We start from the raw sequence: 21,745 nt of genomic DNA on the forward strand, positions 1-21,745 counted from the left end.
AATAACTTTAGCACTAGATATTCTGCAATGCTGTTACTGGGTTCCCACGGGCCATGGAAAACCTAGAATTGTCAGGAAATTTTTATTCTAAAAAGCGGAGAATAGTTAAGGAAAAGTGCAAGTGTTTACTAATACGGGAAGATTCCCTTTAAACACAAGCTGCTAATACAGCAGAGTTATCCTCAGGAGTAAAAAATGGGTTTTTCCTCACTGTAATGTGGACGCTTTGGGTTTTGAAAGGGCACTGACTGACTGACCACTGTGAAAATTTATAATATGTAATATTATGTAATTGAATTTTTCTAGAATTTTTAATTACCCTCTATACTATTTTGTGCCTGTCCTCCCCTATAAATATCTTATGTATTATATTAATTCCCCAATAGATACAGTACAGAACCCGCTATCCGGATATCAGAAAACCGGAACGAAATTCGATAAATTTTCCCACTATTCTTTTTTTCCTCATAAGATTTTAGGATTTTTCTTTCTTTTTTGAAAGATGTTTACCTTACCATCATTTTGGAAATAATCATTTATTGTATTACGTCATCGTTTTTTCTTTTTAAGATTATTTCCAAATATATATATTTTTTTAGTTTGGTTTAACAATTAAAAAACGGTTTTTTGTAGCGATGGTTCCGAATAATCGGTTCCCTATTTGGAGCCGAATATCATGCCAATTTTAACTATATTACTGGACAACATAAAAATCTTACTAAAATGAAGGAATAAAATTAGAAGTTGAAGCTAAATAATTTTCAATAAATAAATCTGAAATAGACTTTTATTAAAACAGGTAGTTAAAAAAACCTTTTCATGAAAAAATCAAAAAGCAGTGTTCTTTAGAGATGATGGCTTATTTTTACAATGAATTCAAGGAGGGCACTTTTATAACAATCTTACTGCAAGCGAGATCGGCCACGCTTCCGAAAACACTTAGGGAGAACACTGAATACAGTATGGTTCTAATGTTCAGCATTTTGTATTGTGATCTTACTTTTTTGAAAGGGGTGTAAACAGTCATATTAGACTTGCTGAAAAATGCTTTTAAATTTTTATTGGTATATAATAGTTGGTAAGATTCGAGAAAACAGTGTTGTAGTAAACTTGTATATTGACAAAAATTCCTGAATCAGTTAATATGTGATGTATAAAACAATTTTCTAAATCTGTATATTTGAATTTCAGACATCATTAAACCCAGTACGTGTTTTGAAAGGAGACACAGAAGAAGAAAAAAGAGAAGATGCCAGATTATCATGCATCTTTGGATCAATTGCAATTGGTGATCTTCTAAAAACAACTTTAGGTCCCAAAGGAATGGTAAATCTACCTTACATCAATTCTTTAAAGATTAAGCCTTGTTCCGAGATGTAAAATTAAAATTAGGAAATTTTTAAGTTTTTATAGCTTTTTTTGTCATTTATATTCAATAACATACATATAACATTTATAATTCTCAATGTTAAAAGATATTTAAAGCATATTTTTATTCAACTTTTATCATCCTTGTAGGATAAAATTCTTGTTTCGGATTCAAAAAGAATGGGAAGTACTATTGAACTAACCAATGATGGTGCTACAATTCTTAGATCAATTGGTGTTGATAACCCAGCTGCAAAAATCTTAGTTGGTAAGCATTGAGTTTGTTACTTGACATGCTATAAAAGCTATTTAAATTTATTTTGATTGTACTTATTGGTTTTATATGTATTTGTTGTAGATAGCAATGACAATATTTGCTTTCATTACACTTGTCTTATTTGATTTTTCAAATTATCATTGTTTTGCTTTATTGATGTTGTACTAAACTTATGAATTATATTTGTAACATTAAAAAAGTTACAATGTTTTTAGATTTGGTTGGAGATGATTTAAATGGAAAAATCTAAAATGCGTATTAAAGTTTAAAAAAAGAAAAGAGAAACATATTTTATCCAGACTCGGTTTTTCTTGTCAATTTTATGTAATGTAAATTTTCCTAACTTTCTTTTTTAATTAATCAGAATTTTGAGGATTTAGAGTTTTACAAAGTGTTTTAAAAAAGGTGATAATCAACTGAAAACATGTATATACATGCTACAGTGAAACCATACTTCTTACGGGTCTATTATTTGCAAGTAATTTTTCCATGCAGTTTGAGTTCCTGCTGTTGGGAGTGATAGATATGACAAATGTGGGACACTTAACATTGAAGCGACAAAGCGGGGGGTTAATCTAAAATAATGAATTGAAAATGTATGACAAGTAAAAATACATTATGGTCTTAAATAGGGGTGCACAACCTACTTTCTGCCAGCCACATGATTTCTTTTTATTTTTTAGGTAAAAACAAAAAAAAAGTTTCCTATTTAAATTTATAAAACCTCTAATAATTCAAGAAATAGAAATAATGTCTGAAGTCTAATGCCAGAAAAAAAAATTTACTACAATGGTTTTGTTTAAACCTTTTTAAATATTCTTTAATGAAAATATTTATTTTTTTACACTTTTATTCCATGGCCAAGAGGTTGAAGGTTATTGAAAAGGTTGTGCACCCTTAGTGTTCAAGATTAATGCAAAAATACTTAGAAATTCTGGATTTGAAGCAATTGGATTGCTGTCATTTTGTGTAAATTTTTAATAAAGACAGTAAGTTCCTCATTATTGCTAGCAGTTTGAAGCATTTTGCTAATGTTCGTACTAGTTATGATTCTGTTTTTTTTTTTTTTTTTTTTTTTTTTTTTTTTTTTTTTTCCCCAGCAATACAAATCTGCACTTTTGCTAAATTTGAGCCTTATTCTAAAGTTTAAAAAACCTCAACATGGATATTGTGAAGTAATGATTTTGTTATCAACCTTGCCTACTTTATTTCTTTGCTTTATTAATATTATTCCTTTGTTTTTTATGTATTTATTTTGGCTATGATGACAAAATAAAAAAAGACCAACTAAATATGGTTATCAATGTATACGCTATCCTGAGCCTTATTAATTTTTCATGCATGGGAAATAATGCAATACAAATAACTTATTTTGGCAATGTTATTTTGAATTAAGTACTAAAAAATGGAAGTGAATAAATTTTTTTTGATTGATTGATTTTTGAACTTAAGTCTGCTATTTATTTTTAGATATTATAGAATGTTGTCTTATGAATTAATTTTTGATATATATGTTTTTTTAATTACTACTGTGACGATAGAAAACAAAGACCTATATTATATGGTTAATGGCGTTTGTACTGAGTCTTGTTTATTTTTGTATATTTTTTTTAAAAAATATATTGTTTCTACAGTTGGACTGTTATTTATTTATTTACTTTTTTCTCTCTTTAAGATGAGGTAGGTAGGAAACACGAGACCATTTTAAATTGTTGAAATATAATATAGTATCCTAAGCTGATACTTTGGTTTTAATTACGTAGTTATGTCTTTGTGCAGTTCACTTGCTCATAAAGACTTTTTTAATGCTATTCTGGTAATTTAAGATTAATTAATAATATCAGTGCAAGTATGTTAGAAATTTTATTTTGACTTAAGTAGTTTTGTAAGGCTATGTTCTTTAAAATCTAGTTTAAAGAATTTTTTTTTAAAAAGAAATAACTATTTTCCATTGAAATAATATATATAATTCTAAACCTAACGACACTACTCACTAATAGGGTTTAGGTAGAGCAGAATGTGTCTTAAATAAATTTTAGCTTTATTTGATAATTTTCTAGAATATCTGCTATGATGATAGAAAACTGAAAGATCAATATGATATGGTTAACAAGATATATACGCTATCCTGAGCATTGATATATTTGTTGCATCATATTTTCATAGATTTTTTTTATGTTTAAATTCTTCTTTTGAATTCAGTTTATTGTTTGTGGTGTCTACACTATATGTATTTTATATATACTTTGAAAGTTGAAAATTTCCATTTCAATAATTAGTTATTTTTCTCCTTTGACTAAAATATAAAGAACAAAGTAGTATGGTTTTACAAATATATTTTTGCTATCTTGAGCTTGCACTAAGGGTTTCATTATAAAGTTACTTTCTTTATCCTATTCACTAGTAAGTCCACCAACCAAAAAGTATCCACCTGTTTCCTGTAACATACAAAGTGAAGCATATAACAAATTCCTTGCTAAAACAATCATAACAATTATCTGTTTGAAATGACAGTAAAGTTTTGAACAGAATTTTGAAAATTATTTGTGGGATCCCCATCATATCTCTATTTAATAAATGCATTAATATTAATATCTTGTTAACAAATTTTTCTGATAAAAACTAAGTATACCTTAAACAATAATTTTATTTTATTTATTTGTTTATTTCTGCTGTTGTTGAATGACATAGTGTCATTTCTACATATGTTTAATTTTGAAAAAGAAGTTTAATGCAACTTTTTATTCTTTCTGTGATATTTTCAACTAATTAGCTTTTACTAGTAATATCATTAGTGATATTCTCGTTAGGCACTTTTTCTATAAATCCAGTTGTCTGAACTAAATAGTAAATACGCTTTAAAGATCAGTATATTTTTACTATTAATATTGAAATGTATTCTGGCTTTAATATACAATTGCTATTTGTTTGATTAATTGCAGTTGCTTTTTCTTTTGTCCACTTCAAACTTTATTTGAAGAGCTATATTTATAGTATAAATTGTTTATTTAATTTTTGTGGTAATCTTCGGGTATTCTTTGTCTGGCATGATGCTTCACCTGTCAATATACGCTGTGTTACAGACATAAGTAATGACTGCAATCTTGGATTGCTGTTTATTTTTGTTACGTTCTAATTTTCGGATTGATTTTCGTCTTTCGTTTTGGCTATGATGATCTGAAACAGAAAGACCCATGTGAAATGGTTACGAATATGTATACGCTATCCTGAGCTAACTTTGCCAATTACGAGCCTATCTTGAATATTAGTCCAATCATACTCTAATTAACTAAGTTTTGATTGTATTCTGTCTAGTTTACAGATTTTTATAAAATTTCAGCTTTGATGATATGTAACAGAAAGACCCACATGATATGGTTACGAAAATGTATACGCTATCCTGAGTTAACTGTACAGTCTCTCAAACAACAATACAATACTCTTTACGTTGCAATAATACAATGCTTTTCATGTTACGTTTGTACTTATTCATTTCATTGTACATAACATTTGTTATAAATTTTTGTACTGGGAAACATCATATTTTTTGTGGCTGTCTCCTGATGAGTGAACAGTAGCACTTGATCAATTAAAAGTCTATATTGAAAATTAGTTGAATAATATACTAATTGATTCAATTTTGATTGTATTCTGTCTAGTTTACAGATTTTTATAAAATAAAATTTTGGCTATGATGATATGTAGCAGAAAGACTCTTATTATATGGTTATGGAAATGTATACGCTATCCTGAGCTAACTACAGGCTGTCAAGCAACAATATGATACTCTTTATGTTGCAATACTACGATACTCTTCGCGCATTAGGTTTGTGCTTATTCATTTGATTGTACATAACATATGTACATAAATTTTTGAAATGGTAACCATCATACTTTTTGTGGCTGTCTTTTGATGAGTGAACAGTAGCACTTGATCAGTTAGGAGCCTATTCTGAAGATTTGTTGAATATACTAATTGATTAAATTTTGATTGTATTCTGTCTAGTTTACGGATTTTTTTAAAATTTCAGCTGTGATGATATGTAACAGAAAGACCCATATTATATGGTTACGAAAATGTATACGCTATCCTGAGCTAACTGTACTTGCATTAATATATTTCTTTTTAATTAAGTTTGCCATATAAGTTCATTTACCTGATTTTATACTATATGTGAATTTTTGCCCACATTCTGTTTGAACTATTTTAATCATTTATCCATTTTTGTGGTTGTGTCTTGTTGAGTGAACAACCTATTCTTCATAGCCATGGGTGCAAGTCTTCCGTCCCCAGGACGGATTTCCGTCTTTCGAAAATGTCCGCGGACAGAAGTAAGACGGAAACAAGACTGACTCGAAGACGGAAATTGGAAATATTTTTTTTCTGTCCTTAAAAATATTTTTTAGGTCTACGTTATTGGTCTACTTTTTTATGTCCTGTTGTTATTTTATCAAAAGACAGATGAATAAATATTTTTTGTACAGTATTTAAATTTGATGTATTATGATAAAGCTTTCTTTGATAGTTTGCATATGTCGAGGGGGTATTGTTTATGTTAGGTATTTCAGTCAAAAAATTTTCAGTCTTGGCATTTTTTCCAACTTGCACCCATGTTCATAGCTCTTGGTTGACCACAAGTCAGGAAGCTGCTTTTAAGACTGCTCTAATATCTAAAGAAATATCTAGTCTAATATTTTAAAAAATCTTTTGCTATCTAGCCTGCAAAATTTAAATGTCGGATTGATAAAAATTATCTGTATTTTGGAGCAAAATTTCAAGAACAGGCATTTTTGAAATGTTATAATGCTCAGAATGTATGGAAATCAGACTGTGTAAGGTCAGTCAATTATGATGGGTGATAGTCCTACATTTATTCATCAACTGTCACACAATTATTCAAGACATGCTATATTATCAAGACAATCCATGTAAAAAATTATCTCTAGGGGTGGATGTATGAAATGAAGAAATGTACTAATGTATGTAATAAATATTTAGCAATGAATTTACGTAAACAAGCAAGAAACTTTTAAATGAAACGCTTGTATACACCTGAATAATCCAACATTTGAGCAATTTTGAATTTTTTTACAATATTTCATATTTCGTATTTTGCTATGTTGAAATATATAGGGAAACAATACCTTATTATCTAATTTTTTTATCATTATCAAATAAAATAATCTCAAAATATAAAAAGGTAAGGTTTATAATTGTATACAAACAATACTTGCTTTTCATTTGAGAATACCAGTTATAAATGATAAGTAGATAAAAATGTAAATATGATATAGGTATCTAATATTTTGATTGGTCTTCTGAAATTGCTTAGGGTAGGATATTTTTTTTTTGCTCTATCGAATTTAAATAAAAGTACGTTATTTAAATAGTTTGTACCGCATTTTTATAAAATAAAATTATTTATACTCTGTACATATTTATTATCCTTAATGTATGGGGGGTAATAAAAAAATTTTTCTTACACTTGAAAATCGGCATGGACCGTCCCTGATTATATATGAAAGCTTATGATAAATTGTATACCAATAAATGTGTATGTTTTTCCTAAAATTGAAGAAAAATTCATTTTACCAGCTAGTTCATTTTAATATTTAGATAATTTTCAATTATTTTATTAAATGCATATTTAATAGAATTATTATTCAGGTTTTAGACACAATTTTTTTCTCAAATATTTCAATTATATTTAGAATCAGTTTTTAAAATTTATTTTATGTTTATTACTGATTGCAGATTTATACCTAGAAATAAAAATTAAATATTCTATTCTAGTTTTGTCATCTAATAACTAAGAAATCTGATTTTTAATCAATATGTTGCAGATAATCATGTGTTTTATTTCTTAATTCCTTTTTACCTCGTCTGAGTAGTATTCAGGAAAATTTTGAATATATATATAGTGAAGTAAAGTTTGCAAAGTATTAAGAAATATTTTAAGAAGCTATTATACTCCAAAATACACACGCAAAAGCTGCCGACATAAATTAGAGCAGATATATATGTAAAAGGATGTAAATAGCGAAATTATAATAATTTGTAATTCATCAGCAGCCAACAACAATAATGCTTACCTCTGAACTAAACAAGTATAGGGTCTCATGATAGCAACGTGGCTTACTGCTTATGCTGTTTGCCACATTGTTATAACAAAACCCTATACTTGTTTAGTTCAGAGGTATGTACTGTTGATGAGACAGCATTTTTTATTATAATTTTGCTATTTTTATCCTTTTGTGTATGCATGTATTTATATATATGTGTGTGTGTGTCCATTATATGCATAATCTTTTATTCTTGTAATGAAATTCAAAAAATAACCTCTGAAGCTAAGTAATAGAATAATTTTTTTTTTCTAGAAATGTCAAAGGTTCAAGATAACGAGGTGGGGGATGGTACAACAACAGTTACTGTTCTTGCTTCGGAACTTCTAAAAGAAGCGGATAAATTGATAACCGTAAGACTTCATCCACAAACTATAATATCTGGATGGAGAAAAGCAGCTAAAGAAGCAAAATCTGCTATGACTAATTTTACATATGATAGAAGGTAAGCATAAACAAATGTATCTATACTTTGTTGCAAGTTTAAAAAAAAGAAAGAAAGAAAAGCATTATATCTAAGGACAAAGCGTGTTTGCGTCTAGTTACACGCCAATTGGATGTCAAGCTCCTTGCACAAACGTATATCAACATTGCCAATACTTGAAATGACGTTGCACAACTTCCTTTTTACTTGTTTTCTAATTAACAGGCGATGAAAATTAATAAAAATGTATGAAAATCAGAACAAATATAAATCTATTTCCATTTGAAAAATGAGGTGAAAGAATAATAAATATAGTTATTTGCTGTCAATTTTTATTCTACAGTCAAAACAAGGGTAAAAATTCTTTATCTCAAATTTGATTTGTCAAGAGCATATCATCATAAGACGTGCTATTTTTAATGGTCAAATTAAATACTCTTGCAATGTCGTTTAGCATTTTTTTTTTTTTCCTCTTTCTTTCAAGAATATTTTCCATATTTATTGAAATATGTCACCAAGTCTTGGATTCCTCTAAGACTATGAAATTATAACCTATGTTTTATAATGCAGTCGCGAATGGTTACTTGAATCCTATACTGCCAAAGTCTTTTCTTAACCTTGTAATAATTGTTTCTTGAAAAATGACTGAAGTGCAACATTAACAAAAGTAACATTTTAGTTAGTTTTTTAAAAAAAAAAAGATGCTTAAAGCACATTACCACTCTAAATTCAGTACTTTGTTTTTCTTAACAGGAAAATATGTTCATTGTAACATTCCTTTACTTATGTTTATTGTAACATTCTTCCCTTTTTTCAAAAAAATTGCTTTCTTATATTATTATAGTGATCATAAAAAAATATATGTTTTAGCTCATAGTTCTAAAATGTAACTTTTAGGGCTTAATTTTTGTAGCTGCATCTTGTTTATGCGATACTTTTGAATCAATTAAGCAATTCCATCTGAAATAAAAAATATTATTAATTGAAATCGCACATGGACAGTGGTTTAATGTAATTGGAATAACATGGTTAATGGAATTTTGAACTACTTAACCTAATGAAATGACTGGAGTAATAACTTGTAAAAAGGGTTGAATGACTTTGATAAAAGTCAGGTTTAAGACAAAATTCCTTTGTGCATGATAAATTTACAACAAGGTTAAATCAGGGAGATTTATCAATTTGAAAATGTCTGGGAGTTAAATTTAATTGATTGAGTAGTTAGGAAAAATAAATTGTAAGTTTGGGGTACCAGAAAGTCCAATGTTTTTCTAAAGAAAATAGTCATATATATATATATANTATATATAAATTTATTTTCAACTTTAATAAGATTATTAGTTTATTGTAATACATTTTATGTGTAAATATGAGGCATAGCTAAATGTTAAATGATAAAATTTTTATCACTGGGTACAAAAATCGGTCAAAATTGTCTGGAAAAATCAGAAACTTTTTCATGAGTGCTTGTGGCTATCTTAATTATCTCCTTCAATGTTTTTCTTTGTCCGAGTTAAAAAGTTTCTGTGAAAATTTATTTATTTGTTTAAGTTATATATTTCTTGGGGGAAACTTTAAAGAATAATTGGCATTTTGAAACGAATGATCAGTTGTGTTTCTCAAACTAAAACTGCATTTTTTAATTAAAAAGAAATTAATTTTAAGAACAATATCATAAAAAAAAGATTCATTATTTCTTAACCCACTCTTCTGCAAAGTTTTTCATTTGTAGGTTTTTTGGTTATATCAATTTAATTAACAGATTCCCCATTTTCTTTGTCTTTATAGTGCTGATGCTGAACAATTTGATCAAGATCTAATGAACATTGCTCGTACGACTTTGAGCTCAAAGATTCTAAATAAACACAAAGATTTCTTTGCTAAGATTGCAATTGCTGCTGTCAAACGATTAAATAAATCTACTGATTTGAAAGCTATTCAGTTCATTAAAAAACTTGGTGGAACTTTGACAGATTCATTTTTGGATGATGGTAATTTTGGTTTTTCTTTTTGTCATATTTCTGCATATTGTAACTATGGTTTTAGTTAACAAATTATGTGTGAAGAATTAAACTTTCAATTGTAGTCTTAAAAGCGTAATTTTTATTTTTATTCCTTAAATTTTGATTATTATGCTATAGAGATTAAAGCTTAAGTATCAGGAAATGTATTTTCATTTCATACTAATCACAAGTTCAAACTATTAAAGTTATGAGAAGTTTAATTGAGAGACCCTTACTATCTCATGATAACATAAGTTTATATTCAATTTGAAAGGTAGTGAAATACAACACATTTTCTTCCAATGATTTCATTTTTGATTTCTCCCTCAAAATGACTTATTTTATTATTTAGTACATGCTATGAAAATTAATTTAGAATAATTTGTAAGGTTAGGTGAACATTATAGATTTATTCCTTTTAACTAGTTCAAATTTTTCCAATTAGCTGTAATTGTAAATTTTACTATTGAGTAGTTACGCATCAGAAATGGTAATTTTCTATTCAGATTTTTTTTTATATGTGAATATGAATAAAACTTTATGTACTTACTTCGCAAAGGTATTTTTGACTAGTATACTTTATTACAAAGTTTTTTTTTTTTACTGCAATATTACTAATTTGAATGTATCACAACAGTGGAATGGCTTATAAGATATTTTGAAATTGAAACTGCTGGGCAGCATATCGTGATAATGCCATTGAAAAAATAACAGTAAATTTTTGTGAAAAAGGTTGTTAAGATGTTAAATTTAGTTAGTTATTTAGTGTTTTTGGCGCAAGAGCCAGAAATGGCTATACCGCGTTAAGATGTTAAAAACTAACTTAATCGAGTATAATGCAAATTTTGAGAATTGTTTGAAATTAAAGTGTTAAATTCTGTGTGTATATATAGGTATGCACACACAGTGAAACCTCTCAGGAGCGACCACTCTCTGTTCCACAGTAAAAGCGATAATAACTTTTATTTCAGCGTCATTTTTTTGATGCGGAAATTCCACTTGTGTTGGCTGGCATCGTGAAAACCGGATTGAGGAATAAAATTTAGCCTCAATAAAAATTACCTTTACTGATATAATTATGTGTAAAAGTAAATTTGCTTATGAATGATAGAACTATTTTAAATAAGTAAGCAATTATGTTTTTTGTTTGTTTTAAATGCTTAGTTTTTTCTAAAAATAACTTCTTTTTTTAATTTAACTTTCAGCTCTAAGAATAAATCATTGATATCGTCTTTAGTACACTCTGTCTGGAACATGAGATTTTCGATTGTCAAAAAGAGCTGTCTATATAAGATCCACTCATAAATATTTTGAATACATTTAAATCTAATTTGTTTTTTTAATATTTTTTGTCTTGATATTTTTTCATGTTTCCTTATTTGAACTTTTTTTCACATTTGGTGCAGAATAAAGGTTTGTGATGGTCTCTCTTAACCCTTTGTATCACCTCGTTACATATCTGCAACATGCCGCGTTACATATCTGAAAATTCAATCCTATAATGAGCTGGATTTACCTGTAAAATCAAACCAAGTTCAGGTAAAGAAAATATTGCAAACTCGGGTGAACCAAGTCTTGGTGCAGCTACCAATATTATAATGCGTTAAGCAAGAATTGTTCCACGACATAATTGCAGGATATACAATTTTTTTACAACAATCCCCTTGATTGTATATTTGGCTAAGGAGGGATTGAAAGATGTGGTGTGAGACTTTGTTACCATAAAAACAACAATTTCAAAATTTTTCACATGAAGTTTGAATTATATTGGAATTTTAGTGCTATTTTTCACGATATTGGAGATGTTCAACAAATGCTTTTTATCAATAAATTTTTAATTTTAAGGTCTTAATTTTTTCATTATTTTTTACACTCTTAATATGATGTATTCTAACATCCGGGTAAATATTTCTTAAATCAGAGTTTGAATTACAAAGGGTTAAATGTTTTCTTCAACACTAAATCTATGGGGAAAACTCTATGCCTCCCTAAAGTGGTCATAAAATAACGGAGGTCGCAACGCAGAGGTTTCACTACATACATATCACTAAAATAGGTTTATTTCTATGAAACCTTCATACTTCTGTTTATTTTAGTAAGAGGAAGCTCTTTAAAAAATTTCTTGTCAACATCAATAGCTGTAGGAATAACAAAATAATAAATTATGTTTGTGAGTGTGTATGATGCTATTATGAAATATGAAAAATAGTTAACATTGTTTTGAAATCTATTTTCAATAAAAATTATATTTTATTTATTTATTTTTTTAAGTAAATCTTATGTATACTTTTCATAGGCTTTCTTTTGGATAAAAAACCTGGTGTTGGTCAACCTAAAGTTGTAGAAAATGCAAGAATCCTCATAGCTAATACACCTATGGATGCTGATAAAGTTAAAGTTTTTGGTTCACGAATCACTTTGGACTCAGTGGCTAAGTTAGGAGAAATGGAATTAATAGAAAATGAAAAAATGAAGGCAAAGGTAAGATTTACATTTGCTGAAAGAGCAAATCACAGACTTACATAATTTTTTTAAAATTTGTTTTAATGTGAGACATTCTTGTTTTATTGTAAATAAAATTATTGTAAAATTTTATTTAAAATTTGAAGGTGGCTTGTTAATATCTCACAAAAAAATTTGTGAAAACAAATTGAATTTGGGACAGTCACAAAACAGAAAATATGGAAAAGTTTGAGAATTTCATCAATCTGAAAAAAAATTAAAGGAATTAAAATGGCCAAAAAGTTAGGGAAAAGGATTTAACTTCGATTTTAAGACAAGATTTTACTACAAAATTGGTTTTGAAAGAACTTTTTAAAATTAATACAGTTCTGATAGCAAGTATGAATTTTGTAATATGTTTTATATTTAAGAACAAGGCATAATTGAAAATAAAGTTTCTTTCATCAATTACAAAAATCAGGAAAATTTGATGAAATTAGTCTGGAAATGTCAGGGAATTTTTTTTCTTAGTGATTGTCGTCACAGTTTTAATTTTTGACATCCTGTTAAAGTGAAAAAGTAATATTTGTTCAAAATTAATCCAAATATTTATCAGCTTATTTTGAAACATTATTTTGTACCTCCAGATTTTTTTTTTTTGCAATTGTTTTTTTTTTTTTTTTTAGGAAATTCTTTCTGGTATGNGCAATTGTTTTTTTTTTTTTTTTTCACTTCCTATTTCTGTTGTATTTTACTTATTATTATTCTTAGTTTTTTGAGCATTTTTATATTATCTAACTAATCTGATAAAAATCCAATGGTGTAGTTTTTTCTTGAAAATTAATATATAATTAATTTGAATAATTTAAAGTAATCATTTAATATTTCAAAGTGAGGTGAACTTTCTTAGATGAGCCATTAATCTAAGCGTCATATTAAAAATAAAAAAGAAGTACAGTATTATTGTGTTCTTGCCTTTTAATTTCTTTATTTTATTTAGTGAAACAAGATACCAGAGTAACCCTCTAAGTACAGAAAACCTAAAATTCATTAGAAAATTCACATTTCATGCTAAAAATTTTAATTTCTGGAGTGTTAGCTTTTTATTCATACCCAATTTGTTTCAATCTATTATGCGTTAAAACTGTTATCTAGCTGATGTTAGAAAAACTCATAAGCATTATCATATCTTTTTCTTGCCAACAGTCTTATCGTAATGAATAATTTTATTTAATTTTGTTTTAATTAAATTTCTTTAATAGAAATTTCGATTTATTTATTTAGTGTCAATCAACTCTTATATAGTAACAATATCAAAAAAAAAAATTATAATTTTTCTTCAAATGACTATTTTCTGTGTTATTTATTCTTAATATGTATATAAATTATTAAATTACAATAAATTCATGACAATAAAAATTTGAATTCTACTAAAAATTTCTGCAACTTTGTCTGGTTAGTTGCCACTTTAATATATTTTGAATATGAAATTTGATTTTCCAAATAAAATTAAAAATTATAATATTTTACTTTACATTGCTGTTATCATTTATGACTTAGTGACCACCTGTCAGTGGCTGAAAGGCTAACAAATGTATAGTTGGTATCTAGGAGGTTACTTATGGTTAAAAAAAATACTTGCTCTTTTTATAAAGATATGTTGTTGGTATTCTAAAATATAGCTATTATTTATCATAATGATTTATGTTATTTAGTATTTGTTTGTGGCAAATAAATTAATGCATTTATAATTTAATAATTTTTTCTACTTTTCAGGTTGATGCCTTTTTGAAACATAACATAAATGTATTTATAAATAGGCAGTTGATTTATAATTATCCTGAACAACTGTTTGCTGATGCTGGTGTAATGGCAATTGAGCATGCTGATTTTGATGGTGTTGAAAGATTAGCTCTTGTTACAGGTACCTGTTTTACATTTTTGTTTGCAACCGAACTAGGTTTTAAATGTGCTTTGCTTTATTATACGAGTAAATTATAGAATGTAATTTTAATGTTTTATAGTTTAAACCAGTTAGAAAGTATCAGTAACATTGTTATTTTTAATGTATTCTTTTGATTAAGTTCAATTTTAAATAAATTTACTTGTAAATAAATTTTCTTTTATATAATTTATTCTGTATATTTTTCTTTCCTTTTACCGATTTGGAACAATTATCTATTCTACTTAATTTATGAACTCCAATTTCTATTTAACACTTAATTCAGTAATTTTTTGTGCCCCAACAAGTTTTTATGAAACAGTAATGTTCAATGCTAGGTAAACTTTTAAATATAGTTATTTTATCAAACTATAATGGAATTAATCAATATCAGTTGTAATATCAGTTTTTATTCTGGATTTTTGTAATAAACTAAATTTAGCTTGCAAGAGTATAATGGTAAAATTCTATGAATTTTTTTAACATATTATCATTAAACTTATATGTTGTATTCTTGATAAATGCAAAGATGCCGACTATTAAGATTTTTTTCATATTAATATTACGGTCTTTTCGCAAAATTACTTTCTTATGGTAGAGCAGTAAAAAAGTTTTTTTTTTCTAAGAATTTGTTGTTATGAAGTTTTGTTAGCTACAAATATTCGAAAAAATAACATTCATATTTTATTTATTTTGTTTTATTTTACGGGAAATTCAGGCATATTATTACAATGAACTCCAGTTTTCATTGTCCGTTTCATATGTTTATAACTTCTTACGTCATTTTTGCAATATTAGCTTACAAAAATTGACAATACCGAAAATTATATAATATCCCACATTTTGATCTACCCTTTTTAAGAAAAAATTCCACTTTATATATTTTTCTAACAGATCAAAATCCTTTTTTCTGTTCTCTGCAAAGCTCACACAAATTTTTTCCTTACCTTTTTTTTTTTTTTTCTTTCTTTCCGATGAAAAAAAATTCTTGTTTCTAACTGTTTGAAACTATTCCAGAAGATCTTGATCTGATCATTGATCATGTGTTTCATATCATGAAAACTATAAAACAATATTTTCGGAATGAAAAATAAAAGTAAATATTTGTTTTGAGGTAGCAGGATATTTTAAAATGGTATCTAAAAATAGGAAGGATTAGAAATTTTTTCCAATAGTTTTTCCATTTTGTAAGTGTCAATTTTCAAAAATATAGTTTTATTTATTTATTAATATACTTTTATTGAACCTGATATTACAGTTTCTTCACACTTTTATTACATTTGTTTGATAGAAAATGTGAATCAGGATTCCACTGTATTAGATATAGAATTAAATAGTAAAAACTCTGAAAATGTGCCAATTTTAAATTGTGTTAATATGTGTATTATTGTACTTCCAATTAAATTATAAATGGAACTCTTTAACTGTATAAAATTATCCAGATTTTAATACATTTATCAAGATAGCTTTGTCAGTAATATCTAACCTTTAATTATTATAAGGAATATTTTATAACAATTTTATGCAAACTGTAGTAAAGGGATTATAGCATAATACTTAACGCATATAGGTTTTCATAACTATTAGGCATAATTTTTAGGCAGGTGCTTCTACATAAAATAAGGTTTGTTAAATATTATATTTAACCTAAGGGTTAATTCAACCAATTATATGAAGAATAATAAGAAATAAATTATTCTAAAGAACAATAATACAAAATAGTTTAGCTAGAAATTTTTTTACAAATATTTTTAGATTTTTGTTTGGTATTGAGAGTTGCAATTACTGGGGTGTAACATTTATGACCTTCACATAAAACTAAAAGTTGTGGGATTTCTAAGCTCTCTGATATATAGAAAAAGGAACATTAAGGAAGAAATGGTATTAAGGTTATGTTTTATGCAAGTTAATTGCTTCACAGAATTTTATTATGTTGAGATAAAACTATCATTAAATCCAGTGGTCAGAAGTAGCATACTACAAGTAATGAAACTACTGTAGTCCCTACTTTTATATAGTGTAGTCTGCTACTTTTTTTTTAAAGTAATGTAGTAGGTAGTGCAATGCTAAAAACAGTCTGTAGCGATTCCTAGCAATTACTTTTGCTGTTACAGGGTTACCACTCCACAGGGAAAACCTGGAAAATACAGGGAATTTAAAAATCACCTGAAATAACAGGGAATTTTGATTTTTTTTCTTTACAAACAGGGAATTTTGTTTCTTATTTTTTGTCTTTTAAAAAAATGGTGACCACTCAAAGCGTAATCTATGGAATATTTAACCGTGATATTTCAGCTAAACTAAACTATTTCATTTACTATAGCATTATTTAAATATGTTCAGCTGTTTTTCCAGCAATTGAAACTAATAAATATAGTTATCCTAATATAGCTCACACAAGAGCACAATAATTGTTGTTTCCTCTTAATATATTGTGTATAATATGAACAGGGGAAACACATGAAATTTTTTTTCCTGATTTGAGTGGCAACCCTGTGTTAGTTTAGAAAAGAATTACGGCTCTAACATAACTAATTTTTCTAATTTGATCGGTTCAAATCTTCATGGATTTGTCAATGGATGCAATGAAATTGGTCATGTGACTGCAGCTGAGCATCAACAGGAATTATTCATTTAGAATCATGAATAAAATATCACTTAGGTAACCCTTTCACATGCAATGTGAATGTACACAAATGAAACATAGATGTTATTTCAAAAGGAAAGGACTGTTTTTGATGTACTTAATTTCTCAAAGAAAATATAAAAGCATTAAACAATTAAAAAATTTCAAATAATTCATAATTTTTTATTCCTTAATGTAGAGAAAGGCAAAAAAAGTTGAAGGTTAAATAAATAAATTCCGAAAGGAAAAAAAAAATGTTCGAAAAACATGTTGGATCATGTAAACACTAATAAGTATTTCTCAATTATTCCCTTACGTTTAACGTAAGTTCGTCTCCTTTAAGTAGTGCTTCAATTCCAAAGTAGTAGTCACAACATTTTAAAAAAAGTAACAGTAGCAAACTTCACAAATAATGTAGTTTTTCTGACCTCAAATTAAATCCAATACGGATTTATTGGAACTGCAAAATATTGTTATATAGCTTGGTGTATGTATGTTACTTTTCTGTTCTGATTTTTTAATTTTTCCTATTCAGAATTAAAACATATCTAAATAATTTATGCATCAGTGTCATCTTTTTAAATTATATCAAACATTTCTTATGTTTGAAAATTAGTAAAAAGCTTGCTGCATTAATTTACTAAAAACATAATAATAATAAAAAACTCTTTAATAAAGGTAGTGAAATTGTGTCTGATATTGAAAGATGTGAAACTGTCAAGCTTGGAACTTGTGGTAAAATCGAAGAAATAATGCTTGGAGAAGACCATGTACTTAAATTTTCTGGACTTCCTGTGAGTGAATCTTGCACTATTGTTCTAAGAGGAGCCACAGAACAAATTTTAAATGAAGCAGAGCGGGCTCTGCATGATGTCCTTTGTGTGTTAGTCACTACAATCAGTGAAAGATTAATTGTACTTGGAGGTGGCTGCACTGAAATGATTATGGCCAGGCATGTAAATGCTTTAGCTGCTCAAACTCCTGGAAAAGAATCCTTAGCTATGGAGGCCTATGCTAGGGCTCTATTACAGGTATTACACTTCTTTTAATAGTGTAAATATTTTTTTTCTTATTTGGTTAAGAGCTTTAGCACCAATATTAAGCTTGTGGCGTTGAACTCAAAAGTCTATCCAGACATTTTGTGAAAGGCCCGTTTTTGTAAAATTGTGCAAAAATTACTCATAATTTGTGAATATAAAATAAACGTTAAATCACATTCTTTCAACCAGTTTTTAAATTGTTAAGACATACAAGATTCTGCTCAACACTGTAAAATTATAATTAAAAAAATTAAATTATCAACAAAAAAAAACAGCAATTGCTGCTACTAAATTAGAGATGCAACATGCAAATATTTGGTATTTTAGCCTATACTGCTCAGCACAGAATATTCATTTCGGAGGAATAAAGGAAGAAGCATCTGCGGAAGACAAAACTTTGATTGTTTACTTTTGTCTCTCTTCCCCCCCCCCTTCCTAGGAAAGGTTTATTTGAATAACAAAACAATAATTAAGAAAAACAAATTTGTGAAGGGTCCGATTAAACGATAAATTATTTTGTGAAGGGTCCGTTTTTAAGTTAAAAAGACCCCTGCAACCTGAAATATGATTAGATTTTTTTTAGCATTTTTTGGAAAAATCCAATTTCTAAAAATGGACTCTTTACAACTCTTTAAAAAAAAAATTGTAAACTAGTTAAACAAATCTTCCAAATTCAGAACATTAAAAACATCATTTCACGATACCAATTTTTGCACAATATGTTTTTAAAACAGCAACTCAAAAATGGAGTTGTGCATATGTATGAACTATTAACAAAAGCACAAATAAAACAAAACTTACAAAAGAAAAATTTGTAGTTTTTATACCAACCAAACTAACAGTAGACATGTTCTTTAAAATTTTTGGTGTTTGCTAGTTCGAATAATTTTATAAAGTAAGCCAAAAAAATAAACACCCATAATTATTTTTGATCCTATTACTGAATTTTCAAGTACAAAACCTAATTTTTATGGTTTGGGAGCCCAACCCAAAACAATAATTAGGACAGGTGATTTTAAATTACAAAATAAAACATAAAAATGTACTTTTTATGAATAAACATACCTTTTTTCGACTTATTCAGATTTCTAGCTCTCACAATATGAGAATAAATATTATTCCAATTGGTCTGAAAGGCAGCAGAAAGTTTAGACCCCTTAATCCCTTAATGTTAATTTTACCTTTTGTGTATTTTGCTATACCTCTTTTGAAGCAAACTGTATTTTTTTAATTACAGTAAAATTATTTTGATTTGGAAGTCATACAAAATTCAAACGAAATATGTCAAGTTGTGAATGAATTATTGAATTTTATCTTTTAAAAGTCATACACACATATTTAAAGGTGAAAAATTTGAAATCTGAAATACATAATTAAGTTGTTTTTGACATTGCAAGACCATGTCTTTGATATTTAGCTTTGAGACCTGTTGTATAAAAACATTCCCCCAAAATTTTTTTCCCCTGATTCGTAAAGATTGAACTAAGTTTTTCAAAGGGAAGTTTTCTTAAATTAAAATTACCTACATTTAATAAATTGCGATGTATACATATATTTATTATCTTATATATGTAGCAGGTAATATGGTTTAATAATATAAATGAATATAATATTAATTTTTAATTACTATCAATAATTCTAATTATAAAAAGTAGATAATGTTATTTTTTTTAACTTTGCTATGTGTCAGGGTCACGTGATGTAATAACACGCATTTTCTGATGTTGCGAGCTAAAAGCTTGATATTATAGATATGATCATTTTTTTTTGTTTTGGTTTTTTGGACAATGGATGAAAAAAGAATAATAAAATGGTGAATTAGTTTTTTTGTAGAATTTTGCGTTATTTCTTTTGTAAAAGGTTACGGACTGACACTATGTTTATTCACTTTTACAAAAATTGTTCATTGTATGGTTATTAACTTTGATTTTCTTATAATGTATTTCAAATTGAGCAATTATCTTTCTTTACCTTTGTCAAAAAACAGATTCCAATAATTTTGGCTGACAATGGAGGTTACGATAGTGCTCAGCTTGTTTCTGAACTGCGTTCTGCCCAATCAGAAGGAAAAACTACTTATGGTCTAAGTAAGTTTGCTATTCTTGTATAAATGTTACTTCTGATTTTATAACTTTTTTTTAATGAATTCTGTTTAATTACATTATTTTATATTTTTAGTCTTTTAATTTTTCAGCTCTGTCTTTGATTTTATGTATATATATTGTTGAAATTAAAATTTACTTTGAAAATAAATCAGTCATACCATTTTTATTTGCCTACTAAAAACTAATTAACTTAAAAAATATTTAGAATGTATTTAAAATTTTGTAAAATTACTTTCTATTACAGTAGGGAACCGATTATCCGGAACGATCGGGACCATCGCTATTCCGGATAACTGATTTTCCCGGTTTTCTGAATCGCTACAAAAAACCGTTTATTTATTTTTAAACCCAAGTAAAAAAAAATTTTTGGGAAATAATCTTAGAAAGAAGAAAAAACGATGAATTAATACACTAATGATTATTTCCAAAATGATGGTAAGGTAAACACCTTTCAAAAAAGAAAGAAAAACCCTAACATCTTGTGAGGGAAAAAAAAATAATTTTTTTTAAATTGCGGGAAAATTTAGCGAATTTCGTTCCGGTTTTTTGGTTTTCCGGTTTTCTGATTTCCGGATAACGGGTTGTGTACTGTATGTAAAAATATATATATACCTTTAAGTTAGTCATTTTTTTTCCTAGAACATGCTCCTAAAGATGGATTCTTGCTGAATTTTTCTTGATGTTTTCTTGATCTTTAGAAAATATGTGCGTTAAATATATTTTGGCCAAAAATTTGATTGTATACTGTAGTTTTAAGAATGAAAAATAAAGCTGCTATTCTGAGTATACCTAGTGTGCAAACTCATCAATATCTTAAACTGTGCTGGCTGCACATCACCTAATTTTGTCAGTATTATCTGAATTCATTTAATACTTTAGCATGTAGAATATACAAAAGAATATACAATATTATCTTAAAGATTTAGGTTGGTTGTGATCTGTCTCTTCTATTTTGAGTGTCTCAATTTTATTTTATTTAGAGCTGTAGGCAATTTAATTTTAAATCCCCTTTTTTTCCTCTCTAGATATGCAAGAAGGAAAGATTGATGATATGTTTAAATTAGGTATAATTGAACCCTATAAAGTGAAATGTCAAGTCCTTAGTGGAGCAACAGAAGCTGCTGAAATGATCTTGAGAGTGGATGGCATTATTAAGTCTGCCCCTAGAAGACGTGCTCCAGATGATAGGCACTGCTAAAATGAATAAGAGCTTGTTTAAATGACAAATTAACCAGGAACTTTTCTTTTTATATTGGGTTATTAATAAATTTTGCTATATTTATCATTTGTTGCCATCTGCTTGTACTACCATCACTCTGTATGATTAACATTACTCTCCACAAATAAAATTACTTTCTATCAGATTAATGTGTCCTTTTTTTATGTGTAAATTTA

The 21,745-nt window shown here is 27.3% G+C and overlaps 1 protein-coding gene and 1 non-coding gene across 2 annotated transcripts; both read left to right on the forward strand.

Annotated features, from left to right (window-relative positions):
- Positions 1-1,191: 1,191 nt before the first annotated feature.
- LOC107436998 (chaperonin containing TCP1 subunit 2) lies at positions 1,192-21,714 on the forward strand (the record flags this gene model as incomplete). Its single annotated transcript, XM_043055091.2, is given in 9 exon segments — positions 1,192-1,326; positions 1,519-1,636; positions 8,024-8,213; positions 9,981-10,183; positions 12,492-12,676; positions 14,414-14,561; positions 17,884-18,236; positions 20,233-20,332; positions 21,376-21,714. Coding segments are annotated over 9 exon segments (1,605 nt in total), but the record flags the coding sequence as incomplete, so codon positions are not given.
- On the forward strand, positions 2,902-2,973 carry LOC122272064 (small nucleolar RNA U54). The gene has a single exon (XR_006226769.1). It is a non-coding gene; the product is annotated as a small nucleolar RNA U54 (small nucleolar RNA).
- Positions 21,715-21,745: the final 31 nt, after the last annotated feature.

This window comes from Parasteatoda tepidariorum, chromosome 10, assembly GCF_043381705.1.
Source record: "Parasteatoda tepidariorum isolate YZ-2023 chromosome 10, CAS_Ptep_4.0, whole genome shotgun sequence".
Classification (NCBI taxonomy): domain Eukaryota; kingdom Metazoa; phylum Arthropoda; class Arachnida; order Araneae; family Theridiidae; genus Parasteatoda; species Parasteatoda tepidariorum.